Source organism: Sander lucioperca, chromosome 17 (genome assembly GCF_008315115.2).
Source record: "Sander lucioperca isolate FBNREF2018 chromosome 17, SLUC_FBN_1.2, whole genome shotgun sequence".
Classification (NCBI taxonomy): Eukaryota; Metazoa; Chordata; class Actinopteri; order Perciformes; family Percidae; genus Sander; species Sander lucioperca.
In genome coordinates, this window is record NC_050189.1 from 20,930,890 (window position 1) to 20,953,389 (window position 22,500).

Sequence of the window (22,500 nt, forward strand, 5' to 3'; positions counted from 1 at the left end):
AGTACAGCATATATATACATATATATATATACATATACATATATATATAGGGATAGCAGTACAGCATATATATACATATACATATATATATAGGGATAGCAGTACAGCATATATATACATATACATATATATATAGGGATAGCAGTACAGCATATATATACATATACATATACATATATATATAGGGATAGCAGTACAGCATATATATACATATACATATATATACATATATATATATATATATATATATATATATATATATATATATATATATAGGGATAGCAGTACAGCATATATATACATATACATATACATATATATACATATATATATATATATATATATATATATATATATAGGGATAGCAGTACAGCATATATATACATATACATATATATAGGGATAGCAGTACAGCATATATATACATATATATATACATATACATATATATATACATATACATATATATATACATATACATATATATATATATATAGGGATAGCAGTACAGCATATATATATACATATATATATATATATATATATATATATATATATATAGGGATAGCAGTACAGCATATATATACATGTATATATATATATATATATATATAGGGATAGCAGTACAGCATATATATATATATATATATATATATATATATATATATATATATATATATATAGGGATAGCAGTACAGCATATATATACATATACATATATATACATATATATATATATATATATATATATATATATATATATATATATATATATATATATATATATATATAGGGATAGCAGTACAGCATATATATACATATACATATACATATATATACATATATATATATATATATATATATATATAGGGATAGCAGTACAGCATATATATACATATACATATATATAGGGATAGCAGTACAGCATATATATACATATATATATACATATACATATATATATACATATACATATATATATACATATACATATATATATATATATATATAGGGATAGCAGTACAGCATATATATATACATATATATATATATATATATATATATATATATATATATATATATATATATATATATAGGGATAGCAGTACAGCATATATATACATGTATATATATATATATATATATAGGGATAGCAGTACAGCATATATATATATATATATATATATATATATATATATATATATATATATATAGGGATAGCAGTACAGCATATATATATATATATATATATATATATATATATATATATATATATATATATATATATATATATATAGGGATAGCAGTACAGCATATATAAATGTATATATATGTATGCTGTCATTTGGATTTGAATTTCGTGGGGGATTAGCCGGTGTAACGACTTTAGCTGCGGAAATGTCCAGTAATATCTTGATTTTAACTGGTCCATGTTTGGTACGTAACGGAGATGATTACTAATATATTTACGTGTTTTTAGTCGTACATGTTGAAGGATACAGGATCAAAGAGCACAACATGGCTTCTGCTCCTCAGTCACAGTCAAAGCTCTGCTCATCCTACCAAGCTTTTCAACTGCTACATTTCTCATAGTTACGTCTAAACAATTGGAATAATGCACATATTTCATATATAAATACAAATAAACAGTAAAATGCAAGTTTATTAAATAAAAGTATTTTATGTTTGTATTTTGTCAGGGTGGGCAGTGCCTAGCTGGCCTTCCCTGACTGCACGTCTCTGAGTATATGCAGGTTAAAGTCAAGAGAATGTGTCTCATGACCTACCTGCCTGTACCTGTCTGTACCTGTCTGTCTGCCTGCCTGCCTGTCTGTCTGTTATTACCTGTTCTCATTATTACCTGTTCTCATATCTGTAGGAAGCCCTCAGGCAGCTAAATCTATCCAGGTGAGACTGCTGACGTCTGTCTGACGTCCATACCTGACAACATTAGGTTTTCAGAATCAATGAGGGCATCGTGGCGTGACGGGGGGGGACGGGGGGACGGGGGGGTGTATTATTTATAATTAGTAACATCAGGGAACATGCCCACCACACATGTAGGTATTGCATCAAATGAAAAGGCTGATAAGTTGGCCAAGGAAGCTGCTCAAAAGGAAATGATAGATGTCAACATGAATCTGTCTAAGGCCGAGGGGAGGGTGTGGCAGGGAACCATTTTAAAATGGCAACAGCTCTGGGAGCCAGAAAACAAAGGGACGCATCTATTCTCAATCTCTAGGAGGGTAACAGACTCAGTTAATGTTCGTTAACGAGGGGAGGGAGGCGTGAGGAGGAGGTGATCATTTCTAGAATGAGGATTGATCTGAACAGCACTGTCTTTATTTTAGGGAAACACCAGAGTGGCTGGCGTTCATGGCATCATGTTTGGATTTCTTGTAGAAATGATGACCGACAAAGACTAGATCTACTCAGAGACCCGGGAGAAGTTGGTTTGGAGGAAGAATCTCTGGGAAGTATTTTAGAAGTAGGTCAAGTGGGAGGGGAATCGTTGTTTTAGTTTATATTTGTAATAGTCACTGGGCTGTGTAACAGGATATACTGCAGGACGGCGCTAGCTCCAGAGGTGGCAGCAATGCTACTTTTTGGATGCCGGCTGCCGTAAAATCCCCCCAAAAAAAAAGAAGAAGAAGAAGAAGAAGAAGAAGAAGAAGAAGAAGAGGAAGAAGAAGAAGAAGAAGAAGAAGAGTAGGCTAGTGGAGCTAGCCGTTAGCAGGTGAGGCTTGTTTCCATGTCTGAACTCCATCTTTCTGTCTCTATGTGATTGTTAGCAGGTGTTTAACAGACCCGGATGTAAGATAGACACACGTTAGCTCCTCAGATGCTAACAGTAGCTTCAAAGCTCCTCTGTATGTAGTTAGCATCTCTCCCGCTAGCTGTTAGCATCTACAGTGAAGGTAAACACGCGTCCATTATCGGACACGCCTCCTCTGACGGCCTGCTGGCGGCCGTCACACCTCCGTAACCGGTTGGTGCCGTTATTAATGTCTTTCTTTAGCTCGTGTTTGATCGGTTCGTGTTTGATCGGTTCGTGTCAGTCGGTCAGATCACACAGATAAACACTAAAACACGGAAAAAGCCGAGCGGGGTGGAGAGGACGCTGCGCCAGACTCCGTTCTAAAAACAGCTTATTTAGTGATCCTTGCTAACTGTTACACCAGACGACATAACTGAAGCCTTTGTTGTTATATCATTTCTATTGTAATTAACTCGGCATTGAGTTCAACTACGAACCGGACACTATGACAGTAAAACGTGGACTTATTACACAGGTTGACTCTGATCGCTGTAATCCACGGGCGGTGTGTTCGGTGCGAGGAGGACTTCAACTTAGAAGTCTTAATAATAATAATAATAATTGGGAATTGTCTTAATGCCGAATTGAAGAGCACTAACTAAGTATTTATGAAACATTGTGGTTGTCTTTTTACGACGTTAGTTTACGTGCTGAAAAGTGGAGAAACTTTAAATTGGCATGTATTTGCATGGAGTCTGGAGTGGATCTATTAATTGTGATCTGGTCCAGTGTGATTGAATAACTGATTAATACTACTAAAGGACTTATTTCTTGACGTGTTTACACTCTAAATAATCTGCTTTTGAACTGTGTAAATGAACTGACATGTACAGTAATCTCCGGAAATGTGTACCTGTGTGTACCTGCTCAGGGGCCTCTGTTACCACGGAGACAGCTGTAGTTAATGCCGAATTGAAGAGTCCTAACTAAGTATTTAGGAAACATTTTGGTTGTGTTTCTACGATGTTAGGTTATGTGCTAATGAGTGGATAAACGTTAAATCGTCAGGTATTCGTATGGAGTCTGGCGTGGTACTACTGATATTTTGTATGTGATGTCAGTTTGATTTTGTCGATCTATTAATTGTGATCTGGTGCAGCTTGTTGATACCTGTGTGTGTGTGTGTGTGTGTGTGTGTGTGTGTGTGTGTGTGTGTGTGTGTGTGTGTGTGTGTGTATATCTGATCAGGATCCTCTTGTTACCGTGGAGACCGCTGGGACCACACTGAGGGTTGCCATGGCGAACAGGACCGAGCCAAAAGCCTCGGACCCAACCTCGTGTCCCGAGGAAGAGCCGACGAAGCCCGGCCCCCGCTGCGCCCTTCGCCGCGCCGCTGGCGTCACCGCCGCAGCAAGTGGGCGGGGCCAGAGAGGAAAGAGACGGGGCCAGAAGAAGAAGGGGCGGGGTCAGAAGGTGCAGGGGCGGGGTCAGACCGAGAAGGGGAGGGGCCAGAAGGCGCCTGGGCGTGGCCAGGAGGCGAAGGGGCGGGGCCAGGAGGAGAAGCAGGAAGGCGTGACGGTCAAGCGGACGTGCAGCGGCGAGAAGAGGCGATGGGATAAGAAGCATTACTGCGTGTTCTGCCGGCGGCCGCAGGTGAAGATCGCTCGCCACCTGCTGAGGAAACACGCCGACCAACAGGAAGTGGCGGCCGCCAGCGCGCTGCCCACGGGCTCCAAACAGCGCCACCTGCTGCTGGAACATCTCCGCTGCCGAGGAAACTACATGCACAACATCGAGGTACCGGGAACGTCCCTGAGATAACGTTTCTCAGATAACGTCCCTGAGATAACGTTTCTCAGATAACGTCCCTGAGATAACGTTTCTCAGATAACGTCCCTAAGATAACGTTTCTCAGATAACGTTTCTCAGATAACGTCCCTAAGATAACGTTTCTCAGATAACGTCCTAAGATAACGTTTCTCAGATAACATCCCTAAGATAACGTTTCTCAGATAACGTTTCTCAGATAACGTTTCTCAGATAACGTCCCTAAGATAACGTTTCTCAGATAACGTCCCTAAGATAACGTTTCTCAGATAACGTCCCTAAGATAACGTTTCTCAGATAACGTCCCTAAGATAACGTTTCTCTGATAACGTTTCTCAGATAACGTTTCTCAGATAACGTCCCTAAGATAACGTTTCTCTGATAACGTCCCTAAGATAACGTTTCTCTGATAACGTCCCTAAGATAACGTTTCTCAGATAACGTCCCTAAGATAACGTTTCTCAGATAACGTCCCTAAGATAACGTTTCTCTGATAACGTTTCTCAGATAACGTTTCTCAGATAACGTCCCTAAGATAACGTTTCTCTGATAACGTCCCTAAGATAACGTTTCTCTGATAACGTCCCTAAGATAACGTTTCTCAGATAATGTCCCTGAGATAACGTTTCTCAGATAACGTCCCTAAGATAACGTTCCTGAGATAACGTTTCTCAGATAACGTTCCTGAGATTGTGGTCTAACCATTCTGGGTAGTAGATAGATTGCATCAACATCAATGCTGCTGCCAGTTCTGCCGTTGTTTACCTTCTTCTTGACACACCAACCAGACGGCCGGCCGTCGGCAGGACAGCCGTCGGACTAATCAGTCTCCCCGAGGTCCAAGAAGTTCCTCAGAACACACAGAACTAGGGCTGAACGATTTTTGAAAATAATCTAATTGCGATTTTTTTCCCAAATATTGCGATTTCGATTCAATATTTTTTTAAGCTCTTTGTCTTCTGTATTATTCAACAAAGACAAACAATAAATCATTTTATAGTATGAACAACACACAATTACACACTACACAGTTAAAAAAGTAAAAATATAGTATATACACACACACACACACACACACACACACACACAACAGTGTATTTTTTTTTTACAGTGCCCAGAGAGGAGCTGCCTCCAGCCCCTCCCCCTCGTGAAGTTGCGTGCTGCCGTGTGCACTTGTTCAGAGAGGCTATCGTTACGTTAGCATGTTGCTGGTGTTCTTGTTCAGAGAGGCTATCGTTACGTTAGCATGTTGCTGGTGTTCTTGTTCAGAGAGGCTATCGTTACGTTAGCTAGTTGCTGGTGTTCTTGTTCAGAGAGGCTATCGTTACGTTAGCTAGTTGCTGGTGTTCTTGTTCAGAGAGGCTATCGTTACGTTAGCATGTAGCTGGTGTTCTTGTTCAGAGAGGCTATCGTTACGTTAGCTAGTTGCTGGTGTTCTTGTTCAGAGAGGCTATCGTTACGTTAGCTAGTTGCTGGTGTTCTTGTTCAGAGAGGCTATCGTTACGTTAGCATGTAGCTGGTGTTCTTGTTCAGAGAGGCTATCGTTACGTTAGCATGTTGCTGGTGTTCTTGTTCAGAGAGGCTATCGTTACGTTAGCATGTTGCTGGTGTTCTTGTTCAGAGAGGCTATCGTTACGTTAGCATGTTGCTGGTGTTCTTGTTCAGAGAGGCTATCGTTACGTTAGCTAGTTGCTGGTGTTCTTGTTCAGAGAGGCTATCGTTACGTTAGCTAGTTGCTGGTGTTCTTGTTCAGAGAGGCTATCGTTACGTTAGCATGTTGCTGGTGTTCTTGTTCAGAGAGGCTATCGTTACGTTAGCATGTTGCTGGTGTTCTTGTTCAGAGAGGCTATCGTTACGTTAGCTAGTTGCTGGTGTTCTTGTTCAGAGAGGCTATCGTTACGTTAGCTAGTTGCTGGTGTTCTTGTTCAGAGAGGCTATCGTTACGTTAGCATGTAGCTGGTGTTCTTGTTCAGAGAGGCTATCGTTACGTTAGCTAGTTGCTGGTGTTCTTGTTCAGAGAGGCTATCGTTACGTTAGCTAGTTGCTGGTGTTCTTGTTCAGAGAGGCTATCGTTACGTTAGCATGTAGCTGGTGTTCTTGTTCAGAGAGGCTATCGTTACGTTAGCATGTTGCTGGTGTTCTTGTTCAGAGAGGCTATCGTTACGTTAGCATGTTGCTGGTGTTCTTGTTCAGAGAGGCTATCGTTACGTTAGCATGTTGCTGGTGTTCTTGTTCAGAGAGGCTATCGTTACGTTAGCTAGTTGCTGGTGTTCTTGTTCAGAGAGGCTATCGTTACGTTAGCTAGTTGCTGGTGTTCTTGTTCAGAGAGGCTATCGTTGCGTTAGCATGTTGCTGGTGTTCTTGTTCAGAGAGGCTATCGTTACGTTAGCTAGTTGCTGGTGTTCTTGTTCAGAGAGGCTATCGTTACGTTAGCTAGTTGCTGGTGTTCTTGTTCAGAGAGGCTATCGTTACGTTAGCTAATTGCTGGTGTTCTTGTTCAGAGAAGCTATCGTTGCGTTAGCTAGTTGCTGGTGTTCTTGTTCAGAGAAGCTATCGTTACGTTAGCATGTTGCTGGTGTTCTTGTTCAGAGAGGCTATCGTTACGTTAGCATGTTGCTGGTGTTCTTGTTCAGAGAGGCTATCGTTGCGTTAGCTAGTTGCTGGTGTTCTTGTTCAGAGAGGCTATCGTTACGTTAGCATGTAGCTGGTGTTCTTGTTCAGAGAGGCTATCGTTACGTTAGCTAGTTGCTGGTGTTCTTGTTCAGAGAGGCTATCGTTACGTTAGCTAGTTGCTGGTGTTCTTGTTCAGAGAGGCTATCGTTACGTTAGCATGTAGCTGGTGTTCTTGTTCAGAGAGGCTATCGTTACGTTAGCTAGTTGCTGGTGTTCTTGTTCAGAGAGGCTATCGTTACGTTAGCATGTTGCTGGTGTTCTTGTTCAGAGAGGCTATCGTTACGTTAGCTAGTTGCTGGTGTTCTTGTTCAGAGAGGCTATCGTTACGTTAGCATGTTGCTGGTGTTCTTGTTCAGAGAGGCTATCGTTACGTTAGCATGTTGCTGGTGTTCTTGTTCAGAGAGGCTATCGTTACGTTAGCTAGTTGCTGGTGTTCTTGTTCAGAGAGGCTATCGTTGCGTTAGCATGTTGCTGGTGTTCTTGTTCAGAGAGGCTATCGTTACGTTAGCTAGTTGCTGGTGTTCTTGTTCAGAGAGGCTATCGTTACGTTAGCATGTTGCTGGTGTTCTTGTTCAGAGAGGCTATCGTTACGTTAGCTAGTTGCTGGTGTTCTTGTTCAGAGAGGCTATCGTTACGTTAGCTAGTTGCTGGTGTTCTTGTTCAGAGAAGCTATCGTTGCGTTAGCTAGTTGCTGGTGTTCTTGTTCAGAGAGGCTATCGTTACGTTAGCTAGTTGCTGGCGTTCTTGTTCAGAGAGGCTATCGTTACGTTAGCATGTTGCTGGTGTTCTTGTTCAGAGAGGCTATCGTTACGTTAGCTAGTTGCTGGTGTTCTTGTTCAGAGAGGCTATCGTTACGTTAGCATGTTGCTGGTGTTCTTGTTCAGAGAGGCTATCGTTACGTTAGCTAGTTGCTCGTGTTCTTGTTCAGAGAGGCTATCGTTACGTTAGCATGTTGCTGGTGTTCTTGTTCAGAGAGGCTATCGTTACGTTAGCATGTTGCTGGTGTTCTTGTTCAGAGAGGCTATCGTTACGTTAGCTAGTTGCTGGTGTTCTTGTTCAGAGAGGCTATCGTTGCGTTAGCATGTTGCTGGTGTTCTTGTTCAGAGAGGCTATCGTTACGTTAGCTAGTTGCTGGTGTTCTTGTTCAGAGAGGCTATCGTTACGTTAGCTAGTTGCTGGTGTTCTTGTTCAGAGAGGCTATCGTTACGTTAGCTAGTTGCTGGTGTTCTTGTTCAGAGAGGCTATCGTTACGTTAGCATGTTGCTGGTGTTCTTGTTCAGAGAGGCTATCGTTACGTTAGCATGTTGCTGGTGTTCTTGTTCAGAGAGGCTATCGTTACGTTAGCTAGTTGCTGGTGTTCTTGTTCAGAGAGGCTATCGTTACGTTAGCTAGTTGCTGGTGTTCTTGTTCAGAGAAGCTATCGTTGCGTTAGCTAGTTGCTGGCGTTCTTGTTCAGAGAGGCTATCGTTACGTTAGCTAGTTGCTGGCGTTCTTGTTCAGAGAGGCTATCGTTACGTTAGCATGTTGCTGGCGTTCTTGTTCAGAGAGGCTATCGTTACGTTAGCATGTTGCTGGTGTTCTTGTTCAGAGAGGCTATCGTTACGTTAGCTAGTTGCTGGTGTTCTTGTTCAGAGAGGCTATCGTTACGTTAGCATGTTGCTGGTGTTCTTGTTCAGAGAGGCTATCGTTACGTTAGCTAGTTGCTGGTGTTCTTGTTCAGAGAGGCTATCGTTGCGTTAGCATGTTGCTGGTGTTCTTGTTCAGAGAGGCTATCGTTACGTTAGCTAGTTGCTGGTGTTCTTGTTCAGAGAGGCTATCGTTACGTTAGCATGTTACTGGTGTTCTTGTTCAGAGAGGCTATCGTTACGTTAGCTAGTTGCTGGTGTTCTTGTTCAGAGAGGCTATCGTTACGTTAGCTAGTTGCTGGTGTTCTTGTTCAGAGAAGCTATCGTTGCGTTAGCTAGTTGCTGGTGTTCTTGTTCAGAGAGGCTATCGTTACGTTAGCTAGTTGCTGGCGTTCTTGTTCAGAGAGGCTATCGTTACGTTAGCATGTTGCTGGCGTTCTTGTTCAGAGAGGCTATCGTTACGTTAGCTAGTTGCTGGTGTTCTTGTTCAGAGAGGCTATCGTTACGTTAGCATGTTGCTGGTGTTCTTGTTCAGAGAGGCTATCGTTACGTTAGCTAGTTGCTCGTGTTCTTGTTCAGAGAGGCTATCGTTACGTTAGCATGTTGCTGGTGTTCTTGTTCAGAGAGGCTATCGTTACGTTAGCTAGTTGCTGGTGTTCTTGTTCAGAGAGGCTATCGTTACGTTAGCATGTTGCTGGTGTTCTTGTTCAGAGAGGCTATCGTTACGTTAGCTAGTTGCTGGTGTTCTTGTTCAGAGAGGCTATCGTTACGTTAGCATGTTGCTGGTGTTCTTGTTCAGAGAGGCTATCGTTACGTTAGCATGTTGCTGGTGTTCTTGTTCAGAGAGGCTATCGTTGCGTTAGCTAGTTGCTGGTGTTCTTGTTCAGAGAGGCTATCGTTACGTTAGCATGTAGCTGGTGTTCTTGTTCAGAGAGGCTATCGTTACGTTAGCTAGTTGCTGGTGTTCTTGTTCAGAGAGGCTATCGTTGCGTTAGCATGTTGCTGGTGTTCTTGTTCAGAGAGGCTATCGTTACGTTAGCTAGTTGCTGGTGTTCTTGTTCAGAGAGGCTATCGTTACGTTAGCATGTTGCTGGTGTTCTTGTTCAGAGAGGCTATCGTTACGTTAGCTAGTTGCTGGTGTTCTTGTTCAGAGAGGCTATCGTTACGTTAGCTAGTTGCTGGTGTTCTTGTTCAGAGAGGCTATCGTTGCGTTAGCATGTTGCTGGTGTTCTTGTTCAGAGAGGCTATCGTTACGTTAGCTAGTTGCTGGTGTTCTTGTTCAGAGAGGCTATCGTTACGTTAGCATGTTGCTGGTGTTCTTGTTCAGAGAGGCTATCGTTACGTTAGCTAGTTGCTGGTGTTCTTGTTCAGAGAGGCTATCGTTACGTTAGCTAGCTGCTGGTGTTCTTGTTCAGAGAGGCTATCGTTACGTTAGCTAGTTGCTGGTGTTCTTGTTCAGAGAGGCTATCGTTGCGTTAGCATGTTGCTGGTGTTCTTGTTCAGAGAGGCTATCGTTACGTTAGCTAGTTGCTGGTGTTCTTGTTCAGAGAGGCTATCGTTGCGTTAGCATGTTGCTGGTGTTCTTGTTCAGAGAGGCTATCGTTGCGTTAGCTAGTTGCTGGTGTTCTTGCCGTTGGATTAACTGGACTAATAAAACTGTTGAAACACCACGGCCACGCTGCTGTGAAAAGCTCCTCAAACGTCATTTATCAGAGTCTGGTTGTTATCACGTTTTAACATATCGCGATATTATCGCAAATGCAATTAATCGTTCAGCCCTACTCAGAACACACCGAAGAGACGCAGACTTGAGCGTACGTTCTGCACGTGCGCGAGACATAATACAAAAAAATGAAAACCGGAAATGACAACGTGTCACGTGGGTCTGGCTTCTCCAGCCAGACTGTCATGGCGGCTCGTTCAGAATACGACCTCATATTGGACTAAAATAGTTCACCGAAACGTGTTTCTGAAACATTTGAAGAGAGAAATAGGCCGTGCAGTTGCTGAATCTGTCTTCATTTCAGATCAACAAAGGTCAGTTTAACAGATTTTACTCAGATTTTGAGAAGCATTAGTCACTCATCCCGATCCCCGTTTCCGGGTTAGCTCTCCACCAATCAGATTGGTCATTGAGTCCGACTGCCCGCCCTCCGACTGAGTAAGTCAAATCGGCCCAATGAAGGCCGACGGCCCCTCTGACTAGCGACGGCACGGAACACACCGACCAGACTCGAGTCACCGACCTCGCCAGACTGTCAGACGGCCGATTATCCAGTCCTTCCTGAAAAATGCGAGTGAGTTTTTTTGTGATAGTTTTGGGCTAAAATCCTTGATGATGCGGCACGTTTTCTTAACAAATGTGATGGAATATGCGGGATATTTATGCAATTTTATGCGATGAAATTGCGGGAACTTGCAAAAACTGCGGTTTCATCACGGCTTCATCGCGGGGTTTGCAGCTTTTCGATGATGTTCACGTCACGTAATTACCGTATTTTCCGGACTATAAGTCGCTCCGGAGTATAAGTCGCATCAGTCAAAAAATGCGTCATGAAGAGGAAAAAAACATATATAAGTCGCACTGGACTATAAGTCGCATTTATTTAGAAATTGATTTCACAAAATCCAAGATCATGAACAGACATTTAATCTGGAAAGGCAAGTTATTCAACTACACAGTAGCACACAGAACACCAGGCTGAATACGGTAGGTGTCCGGTATGTTAACGTAACACATTAACAGTTATTCAACTATACAACAGAATACAGAACAACTACCAGGGCGTGGAGACGTAACTGCACCGTTGACGTGCATCTACATCTGTGGACTCGTTCCTCCAGCTCTGGCCATCTTGCTTTCAGCGCGCGACTAGCTTTCTTTGTTTTCTTCATTGCAGTAAGAGTCACCTTCTCGCCAGTCCCTCACAAGTTTCTCTCTCACTCCAAACTTTCTTTCTGCAGCTCGATTACCGTTTTCGGCTGCATATTTTAGTTTCTTTTCTTTCTCAGTTGTCTTTAGGAGCAGCATATAGTTGTCAGAAGCCTAGAGCGCCCTCTGGCGGCTTTAGACGGTAATGTTTTCAGCATGAAATAACATTTAAAAACGTGAAATTATAAATATTTTGATATATAAGTCGCACCTGACTATAAGTCGCAGGACCAGCCAAAGTATGAAAAAAAGTGCGACTTATAGTCCGGAAAATACGGTACGTCACTTCATAACGTTCCCATGGCAACAGGGGAAAATGGCTGCTCTTGTGTGAAGTAAACGCAACATTTTTCATCTTTCTGCTAAGATATATGTGGGACTTTTTTGCAACAAAAATGCGGGGATTATGAAATCATGCAAGCCCCGCATATTTTGCACGGAAATCTGCAATTTATGCAGCGAAAGTGCGGCGTATTTGAAAAAATGCGGCCCCCGAAATAAATATGCAGACTTTGGCTGATTATGCATTGAATTATGCGATCGCATAATCACGTTTTTCTGGAGGGACTGGTTATCAGGTTGGTGTGTCAGGGCCTTAACCCGTACGTACAGCCCCAGTCTGTCTTTACCTGCAGAGGAAACTACCTGCACAATATTCAGTCTGTTCTCTGCCTCTCTGTCTGTCCACCTGTCTCTCTGTCTGTCCACCTGTCTGTCTCCCAGGTGATCAGACAAGGCAGTGGAGAGATCGTCCCGTGGCGTCAGCCCTCAGAGGAAATGGATGCGAGGAACTACCTTCCCTGCCCGCTCTGCCTCGGTTTCTTCCTCCGCGCTGATCTCTGGAAACATCAGGCTTCCTGCCGCAAGAAGCTGACCCCTGCCCCCTCAAGGGACCCCACCTCCATAACCGACACAACCACTACCCCCTCAAAAGACCCCACCTCCACAGCAGACACAACCACTGCCCCCTCAAGGGACCCCACCTCCACAGCAGACACAACCACTGCCCCCTCAAGGGACCCTAACTCCACAGCAGACACAGCTAATGAGTCCTGCAAAGACCCCACCTCCACAGCAGACACAATGTCTGACCCCACAGGTAAGTCGGCCTGTGATCCAGCAGACAACGGGGCCACAGAGGATGCACCTTCCGACCCCTTGGGAGATACGACCACAGCACACCAGACCGGGACCAAGCGTCCCGTGACCTCTGACCCCAGGGTGGATCAGGACGTGACCTGTGACCCCGGCAGGGCAGAGCTGCCCAGGAAGCGCAGCAGGGTCCAGGCTGCAGCGTCCCGCCTCCTTCCCATTTCCAGCGGCGCGTCTGAGAGCTGCAGCGAAGTCCTGCATCGCATGAACCAGGACCACGTCTCACACCAGGTCTGTACACTCTCTACCTGTCTGTCTCTCTACCCGTCTCTGTGCTGACTCCCCCCCGCTCTGTCTAGGTCAAATCTGATTGGCTGATCTGTAAATACGGAAACAAGTTGATGGGGGAACCAAGATGGCAGCCAGAGGAGGTACGACTACGTCAGTCAGAAGCTGCGGGAGCTCGGCCGGTTCGTCCTCGCTGCTAAATCTCTGGACTCTGGCGTTCGGACCCTTCAGGACCTTCTGGCTCCAGGCCGCCTCAGCCTGGTGCTGGCCGCTGCCAGAAAAGCTTCTGTATACCGCTGGAGTCGCCCTCCGCTGGCCGTGAAGACCACGCTGAAGACGGTTTGTGAGATAGCCATCGGAGAGCGCCTGCAGGACGGAGACTGGGAGGCTGCAGCCAAGACCACCGACTTCTACCACCTGCTGGGGAGGGATTGGGACAAACTGGGGCTGCTGGACCCCGACCGCCACACAGGTAACACCTGAGTCAACCATGTGGGTTGTCTGCTTAAATGTTATATACATACATTTACTATCACTGATTCACACGTTTGTATGATCAATCCCCCCACTGCTTTGCATTTCTATCTAGCCGCTTCAGTAGAAGAAGCTAAGCTGAAGAAACGATCGGTCCAATCAATAAGTGAGAAGTGTAAAGATCCGTCTGACCCAAGACCAAAGGGTGAGTCCTGGTCCTGACCACGGACTTCTAACCGTTGATCTTGATCTTGAGTATGAAATGACTGAGTGCTGTTTGACGTTGTTTTCTGTCTCTCTACGTGTGTGTAGTTCCAGTACAGAGCAGTAACCGACCGCTGACCTCCATGATTCAAATAGAGTCCAGACTGCAGACTCCGATCACAGGTGGGTCCTCCTGGATCAGCTCGCCATCAATCCATTACTAATAGGGGAGTCGCAATTCAATTTGACTTTCGATTCAAACTTTTCAGCAGCGATGACAATGCCACAGTAAGAGCCACAAGATGGCAGAAGTTATATATTTACAACAATTTGAGTTCTCTGAGTTTACAGGGTGCACATGAATGCACCATTAGTTTAACAAAGTGTACATGAACACAGATGCTTTACCTTCGTTGTTGGTTTTCATAACTCACTCACGGTTGGCACAGGAAGACAAAATGTTGCCACATGGTGACTTCAAGGAAGTAGGAGAATTTTCTTTTGTTTCTCCGTTATCTCCGGCAATGGCCATGGTGTCTGGAAAGGTGTAGCTCCAGGCTACAGCTAAGCTAACATTACCCTGTGTCTTTAGCTGCATGCTACCAGCCGGTAACTTACGCTGTGTCTGTTGCTGTTTTTGGACGTGCACAAGCAGGCGGGGTTGGAGAGAGAAAAAACACTGAGGGAATCGTCGATCCTGCTTCTGATTTCAATAGTAGAAATTCAAAGCTCATTTGTTCAATTTCTGATAAAAAATCATGACACCATATATGTGCAGGAAGAGTGTACGTGTGTTCAGGAAGTGAGTACGTGTTCGGGAAGTGAGTATGTGTTCGGGAAGTCTATCTGCATTGATCAACTTTTCCATCTGTCTTTTAGTCCCTGTTGCTCCGAGGAAGGTCCAACGTCGGCCCTGGTCGTCTGCAGAGAAGGAGGCAGTCTGGAGACAGTTGGGAGTCCACGTTCTGGTCCAGTCGGTGCCAGGGAAGGAGATCTGTCAGCGCTGTCTGGACCTGGAGCCGGTCCTCAGAGGGCGACACTGGAAGGACATCAAGAACCAGGTCCACAACCAGATCCAGAGCCAAAAGAAGCAGCAGTTCCACGCCCAGATGGACCTTCAGGACAACCAGGAACAACAAGAGCCAATCCAAAATCGCAAGAAGCAGTACCAGGCTCAGGTAGACAAACAAGGCACGGACCACAACCAGAAGAATACCCAGATGGACATCCAGGATAACATTCGGAATCAGAAGAAACAGCAGTACCATACCCAGATGGACCTCCAGGACCTTGACAACATTCAGAATCAGAAGAAACAGCAGTACCATACCCAGATGGACCTCCAGGACCTTGACAACATTCAGAATCTCAAGAAACAGCAGTACCATACCCAGATGGACCTCCAGGACCAGGACAACATTCAGAATCAGAAGAAACAGCAGTACCATACCCAGATGGACCTCCAGGACCAGGACAACATTCAGAATCAGAAAAAGCAGCAGTACCATACCCAGATGGACCTCCAGGATCAGGACAACATTCAGAATCAGAAGAAACAGCAGTACCATACCCAGATGGACCTCCAGGACCAGGACAACATTCAGAATCAGAAGAAACAGCAGTACCATACTCAGATGGACCTCCAGGACCAGGACAACATTCAGAATCAAAAGAAACAGCAGTACCATACCCAGATGGACCTCCAGGACCAGGACAACATTCAGAATCAGAAGAAACAGCAGTACCATACCCAGATGGACCTCCAGGATCAGGACAACATTCAGAATCAGAAGAAACAGCAGTACCATACCCAGATGGATCTTGATATTCACAAAAAGCAGCTGTGCCATTCGAGAATAGCTCACCAGGACCAAATTCAGAACCATAAAAAGCAGCTGTATCCAATGGGCGAGCATCGGGACACTTCTGTACTGACGGGTCCACATTATGGTTCTGAGGGGCCACATCGAGCCCCTGGACAGTCCCTACTGGAGCGGGAGCCCGGTCTCAGTCCATACCAACTCCCACACAGGACTCTGGGGCCTCACATGGACCAGCTGCTGTCCAGAACAGAGTGGACTGACGAGTCTTTGGCCCAACATTACTCAGTCAGCAGGCAGCTGGACAGGAACCTGCCGCCCAATCCCCACTCTGGACACGTCCACTTCTGATGGATGGTACTGGTGACTGGTGGGGAGTAATGGTTCAGGGTTAGGGTTCGGACTGGAAAGGAGGATCTGAGCAGAGACGGTTATATAAAACCCTCCGAGGGTATGGGGGTTGGTTCCCCCCCTCTAATCCGACTGTCCTCATAGCTAAACCAGAGAAGGTAACGGTCGTGGTTTTAAACATGTCGTCAACGTTGTGAAACGGTCCCAGTTTGGTTAGGTTTAGACACCAAAACTACTGAGTTAAAGGAACACGCCGACGTATTGGGACTTTGTCTTCTTCCCCGTATCCCCCAGAGTTAGATAGGTCCAGACATACCCTTCTCATCTCACAGCGTGTCCTAACGCTGTCTGACACCCCCCACCACTAGCCTAGCTTAGCACAGATCCTGGAGGTAACTGGTTCCATCTAGCCTAGCTTAGCACAGATCCTGGAGGTAACTGGCTCCATCTAGCCTAGCTTAGCACAGATCCTGGAAGTAACTGGCTCCATCTAGCCTAGCTTAGCACAGATCCTGGAAGTAACTGGCTCCATCTAGCCTACTGCTCCTGACAAAATAACACCAACATGTTCCTATTTACATGTTGTGATTTGTAGAGTCACAGCGTGGACAAATAACAAGGTCACATGACACACAGCCATCTTCTAACCGTAAACTAACCAAGGGGGTCAGCTTCTCCTCGGACCGCGTAGCTCCTATGGCGCCATGTTGATGCTACCAAGCCATCAGCTCCCGTTAGCATCCCATTGACTGCCATTCATTTTGACGTCACTTTGACAGAGAATAACTTTACATCTGAAGAGTTTAAAGACTCTATTTGTCCGTTGTTTATTTCTAAAGAAACACGACAATGTATAAAAGGCTCCATTACCTTGTAGCTCACGTTATGGCTCCGTAGCAGACGTTTTTATAAAAATAGGCTAACGATTGGGTCATAACCACGAGACTTACTGTCTCATAGTAGAGGAATTACCGTATAGTACAGGAGAAGCTCTCAGGCAGTTTGGACTTCCATTAGCTGTTTAAGTTTAATTCCTAATGTTAACTATCATTTTAGTGATCAATAATTAGCCTGTGTCTATGTTATCTCCTTACATATACCTACGCTCTCCGTCTCTGCTAGATTGGGAATGATTGAGATTTCTCTTGGCACAGCTACCAGAAGACTTCCAACTTTCAGACAGGTTGCTCACGTCACATCTACGTCTTCAAGCTCAGTTGGAGGCTGCTCAGTAACGCTCAGCCATCACCGGGAAAGAGACTTCACTGGTCTCCGTCCAGAGACACGGGACCTGCTGGTCCATTATATACTGTCTATGAAACATACTGGGAACTATATTCTCAGAAGGCCAAGCACTGCTACTCTCTGCTCGGGGCTTCTCAGGTGCTGCGAGCATATCACTCCGCCCAAGTAGCAGAAATAGCCGTGCTTCGTCTTCTGAGAATATAGATCTGTGCTAAGCTAGGCTAGGCTAGCGGTGGGGGCGTCAGACAGCGTTAGGACACGCTGTGAGATGAGAAAGGTATGTCGGGACTAATCTAACTCTGGGGATACGGGGAAGAAGACAAAGTCCCAATAAGTCGGCGTGTTCCTTTAACTTGATATAAAGATGGAGGTTTGGGTTCCAATCAGACGTGACTTTGTTCCCTAAAATTAAAATAACCGTTTCCTTTTCTAACAGGACATGACCCCCGGTCTCCTGGGGGACGTCCTGTTTGTTTGAGACATAAATTAAAAATTAAACTTCCCTTGGCTGGGTTACAGGAGCTCGTGTTGTCCCGTCCACCGTGCAGCTTGGCTTTTCTGTGTACAAATTTTAACTTTTTTGAATGTTTTGGTCGTCTTTTTTGACACTCGTTTTTCCTGATGTTTTTGGAAATATTTTGACGTTTTAGTCACTTTTTCTGATGTTTTTGTAGATTCTTTCGGCGCCTTTTCTGACGTTCTTTTATAACATTTTTTTTAAGTGTTATAAAATGGACTAAAACACCCAAATTCAATGAAAGTAGTGAACTGATCATTTATGTAACTTGTGAAGAGCGTTGTAGGGAACCATCCACGTTATTTCTTTTGACAATTTGTTTGAAAGAAACCCAAATTTCTGATATAGAAACTGTTTGAAAATGGGTGAGATTAGACCCGAGGACACCAGGATATTACCCTGTAATTGTTAGCCCTCTGTCACTAACAGACAAGGTCGCAGACTCTAACTTTAAACACTAACATTGATTTTGTTTTTCAAAAGGCCCCTAAAAAGGGTCTGAAAGGGCCACTGACCAGGAACTTCCAAGTTCAGGTACAGACCCTCTGGCTACAGCTTTCTGTAGTCTGGAAGAAGTCCCACTGCCAGCGGTCTCTGCCTGCAAGACAAAGACACAAATGTGCATTTTGTGTAAGACTTTTATATATTGACACTACAGATTTAACGTTCTAAGTCACTGTTGAGTATTGTTGTTGAAGCTGCTGCTGTTCCTTTGTGTTGTTGTATTTACTCATTGTTACTCACAGCTTTCTGTTCCCGTATACGTGCAGGTTAGTGTCCTAAATTCCCTGTAACGTAACCCTAACCCTAACCCTTTCCTAACCTTAACCACTCGAGGTCAGATGCCCAACCCCAACCAGTGGAGCTGCTTCGTAGAGCAGGTCTTGGCGTGGGCGTAGTGGGGCGTGGGACACTAAACTGCACGAATGCCTTCTGTTTCTGTCTGGTGTGTCCACACTGCAGCTGTGACTGAAGTGTCTGAGCAGAGTGTAATCAGCCACGATAACTACACACACCTGTGTGGCTGTCCAGAGGCTGCTGGCTCCTAATATCACCAGTAGATGGCAGAGCTCAACCACGTTCATTTGTGCTTCCTGCAGGAGTAAAAAAACATTTTTTAGTCTTGAGTGTGCATTATTTCTTTCAAATGACGCTAACAATAAGAATGACGGCCGGGTCCTTAAAGGGTAACTTTGGTTTCTGTGTCTGAGTGTCTGATGGAACAACAATCTATGAAACTGGTCCAGTATTAAACCAGGACCAAGCTGTAATGTAACCCTACAGGACTAATGTTCAGCAGCAGTTAGTCACTAAAAGTTCTGTTGTTGCTGCTGACAGACTCAGATTATTATTCTAAGAGTCTGACAACATTATGGGATGGATCCCTACAGAGATAGACCTTTTAGTTAAAGAGTAAGATCCTTTTAGTTTAACATGAAACAGCCCCGAAATCCCCATCACCAAACTACACCAGACTCCATGTAAATAATCAGGACTTTTATCATCGCAAAACACACTTCATTCAAAGTGGACGGAAACTAAATCAAACTATCAAAAGCCGTCTTGGTTCATTTTTCCACTGTTCCAACAATCACCACTCTGGTTTGGTTGAAATAAACCCTTAATTCACCCATTTACATGTGGAGATATGCTGGCTCTATACACGCTAAAAGTCCTGATTATTTACATGGAGTCTGGTGGAGATATGCTGGCTGTATACACACTAAAAGTCCTGATTATTTACATGGAGTCTGGTGGAAATATGCTGGCTCTATACACGCTAAAAGTCCTGATTATTTACATGGAGTCTGGTGGAGATATGCTGGCTCTATACACGCTAAAAGTCCTGATTATTTACATGGAGTCTGGTGGAAATATGCTGGCTCTATACATGCTAAAAGTCCTGATTATTTACATGGAGTCTGGTGGAAATATGCTGGCTCTATACACGCTAAAAGTCCTGATTATTTACATGGAGTCTGGTGGGTTTGGTGACTAAATGAACCAAATCACCAAACCCACCAGACTCCATTTATTCAGCCGGCAGCAGAATACAGAAGTTAACACGGGAACTTGGACACTTTTTTGAATCTTTATTTAAACAACATTCAAAGACAGACAGAACAACAATCCCAACCTAAACACAAACAGACATAATGCACATTATACTCTAAATACATCAGGTCATTTAAGGCTTAAAGTGGCTACAGAGATACATGGTTTAGATAACTTTGTTATTTCTGGAATATTGAATTGTTAAAAAGGATGAATATGAAATATAGGGAGTAACAGGATCAGACTAATGATGAATAAAAGACATGAATAACTGTAAGAGACGCCCCTCTACTCTGATCTACTCTGAGGTATTTATATAAAGCCCAGGGCTCTCATTTATAAAACTCTGCGTAGGATCTTTACTAAAAGTACGTACGCCCAAAAGCCCAAAATGGCGTACGCCAAAAAAAAGTCAGATTTATAAACCGTGTGTACACACACCTGTAAGCAATGTTCCCTTTATAAATCACAGATTACCTACAAGTGTGCGTACGTGGATCAGCCTCTTATCCTGCCCTGAACACGCCCATTTTAACCTTAAATAGTCAATGCAGAGCAGCTCGTGACTGCTGATCAGTATGTTAGTGACCCTGGCAGTTGTTACACTGAATCATGACCACTGGTGGAGAAAAAGCAAAAAACTTCTCAGACGTTCAGGAATTGCTGCAAATTGAATTATAATTTCGGCCTGTTCTTGCCCAGTGTAGGGAAACCTGATCTATAACTACATGTATTAATAATACGTCCAAAACGGCAGACATTACGGCACTCGGGGACAGCTTCGATATACCAGACATATATGATGAGATTTAACAGAACTTTATATTATATCCAAACAAGCCTTAGTGATAAAGGTGAAGATTATATATAATATTTAAATAAATCTCTTAGTTGTCTGACATTTCCCTCTGGAAACAGCCGGTTTCCTCCAGAGTGGCGAGGACCTGTATTTGGACCGGGATGGCACGGTTCCGGTGCGTTGCCCTCTCTACTGGACCCAGTTCAGTACATAGATCCAAGAGCTCAGCTTTAGGGAATCTAAATCGTCATATTAGCCAGTCATCGTCATGATCCCTGAAGTCTCTTTCTCTCCTGATTCTTCCGTTAGCGTAGTCCTCCTGAAGGCCAGCAGGGCCATCATGCAGCATTACACACGGAGGTCACCGCAGTATTTATATGTTTACAACAATTTGTGATCGTTAACATCTTGCCAAAATCACAGCATCAACTAGTGGTACCACCCCCCCCCCCACCCCAAGATACAATCTGAAGACCTAATAAAGTCTAATAGGCAAACACACTTTTCTTCATGCAGGTTTTGTCACCAACAGTATTAAAGTTCGGACTGATAACAAGGACATTAAGGGTAACGATTGCGCGAGAGTTTAACGGCTGTATTTCCAGACTTTGACATTTGATGATATATGCTCAGTATATTTAGTTATGTACACTGTGTTCTGCCGTTATCTAATGCTAGGGTATTTGATGCTATCCTGTAATCCAGTCGGACCATCTCCTCCTCCTGCGCTCCGGAGAGGACAATGTGACGGTGAGACAGCGCCGATTAAATATTAAGAACGGATTTTTATTTAATATTTGAGTTGGAGGTGTTTATGGAACAGTTATCACTCAGTACAAATCCCAAATACCACTGCTGGATTTAATCTTCATGGTAATGTGGATGATATGGAGTGAAGAACTGTGCGTGAGGCATCAATACTAGAAAATAGTACAAGTAATCTTTATTCCCACATTTACTTTCTGCAGTCTGACTCCAGTTCACCATCTCACCATCTGCGTCGCCAATTCCTATTTTGTCTCCAAAATGTGCGTACCCATGGGTCAGAGTTTGCATGGAGGACCGCACATTCTCCCGTCAAGTTAGTTTTTTATAAATCACAACCTTTGCGTGGGAAGTGGCGTACGCCCATTTTCAGCCCCGTTTAGTGCGTACGCCCCGTTTATACATGAGACCCCTGGGGCCTCATGTATAAACGGGGCGCACGCTGGTTTTCACGGACACTTTGTGATGCATAAAAAATGAACTGACGTGAGAATGTGCGGGCCGTCCGCTAAGTCTTGTCTGGCTCTGTAACGTGGTGAATTCTACTGAAAAGTGGCGAAAATCACCAAAGATTACAAAATAAAGTTTCCACTACAGTTACTGGCATACGTCTGTGACGTTATCTATGAAGAAACATAATTATATGCGCTGATACTCCATAAAAGTTTGATCATTTATGTGGATAATGTTTCACATCTTTCCCACTATCCACTGTTTAATTCTCAGGCTACTTAACGTCTGTTAAACATGAGGACGGGAAATAAATTATAAATACACTTAGAAAATACTTTCAGTCATCCAGAGATGAAATATCTTACTGGTAACAGAAACATCGGCACGGAAAATGCAATAGTGTCTGTGAGTCTGTAGTGGCTGAGGCTCAGACATCCGTGGTGCACAGGAGGGGGGACGCACGGATCCATCTCCCCAGGAACACACGCTGTGTCGGGGGGGGGGGGTAACTCATGTGATGTGTAACTGATCCCGTGGATGATTTGTAGACTATTAAGTGAACAAGGTGTACCCGGTCCACCAAACACTGGGCCGTCTCGACTGTCTTAATTCTAATATTTAA

At 44.0% G+C, this 22,500-nt stretch overlaps 2 protein-coding genes across 2 annotated transcripts in view; one reads left to right on the forward strand and one right to left on the reverse strand.

Moving 5' to 3' along the window:
- LOC116034141 (hemicentin-1-like) overlaps positions 1–22,500 on the reverse strand; it is a 1,482,957-nt gene that overhangs the window by 1,230,420 nt on the left and 230,037 nt on the right. The gene's annotated exons all lie outside the window — the stretch shown is intronic.
- On the forward strand, positions 2,745–14,006 carry LOC116067154. The gene is made up of 8 exons (XM_035993929.1): positions 2,745–2,918; positions 4,007–4,231; positions 4,295–4,555; positions 12,539–12,831; positions 12,874–13,198; positions 13,267–13,667; positions 13,785–13,874; positions 13,988–14,006. The coding sequence occupies exons 2-6, from the start codon at positions 4,055–4,057 to the stop codon at positions 13,393–13,395; spliced, it is 1,185 nt and encodes a 394-aa protein (XP_035849822.1). The 5' UTR covers positions 2,745–2,918; positions 4,007–4,054; the 3' UTR covers positions 13,396–13,667; positions 13,785–13,874; positions 13,988–14,006.

Excerpts from the sequence above, each read along its gene's own strand:
- LOC116067154 (XM_035993929.1), top strand. The coding sequence starts at position 4,055 with ATGGCGAACAGGACCGAGCCAAAAGCCTCGGACCCAACCTCGTGTCCC. Across the intron at positions 12,832-12,873 it reads ACAACCACTGCCCCCTCAAG|AGACCCCACCTCCACAGCAG; the intron begins GGACCCTAACTC and ends TGAGTCCTGCAA. Across the intron at positions 13,199-13,266 it reads AGGACCACGTCTCACACCAG|GTCAAATCTGATTGGCTGAT; the intron begins GTCTGTACACTC and ends CGCTCTGTCTAG.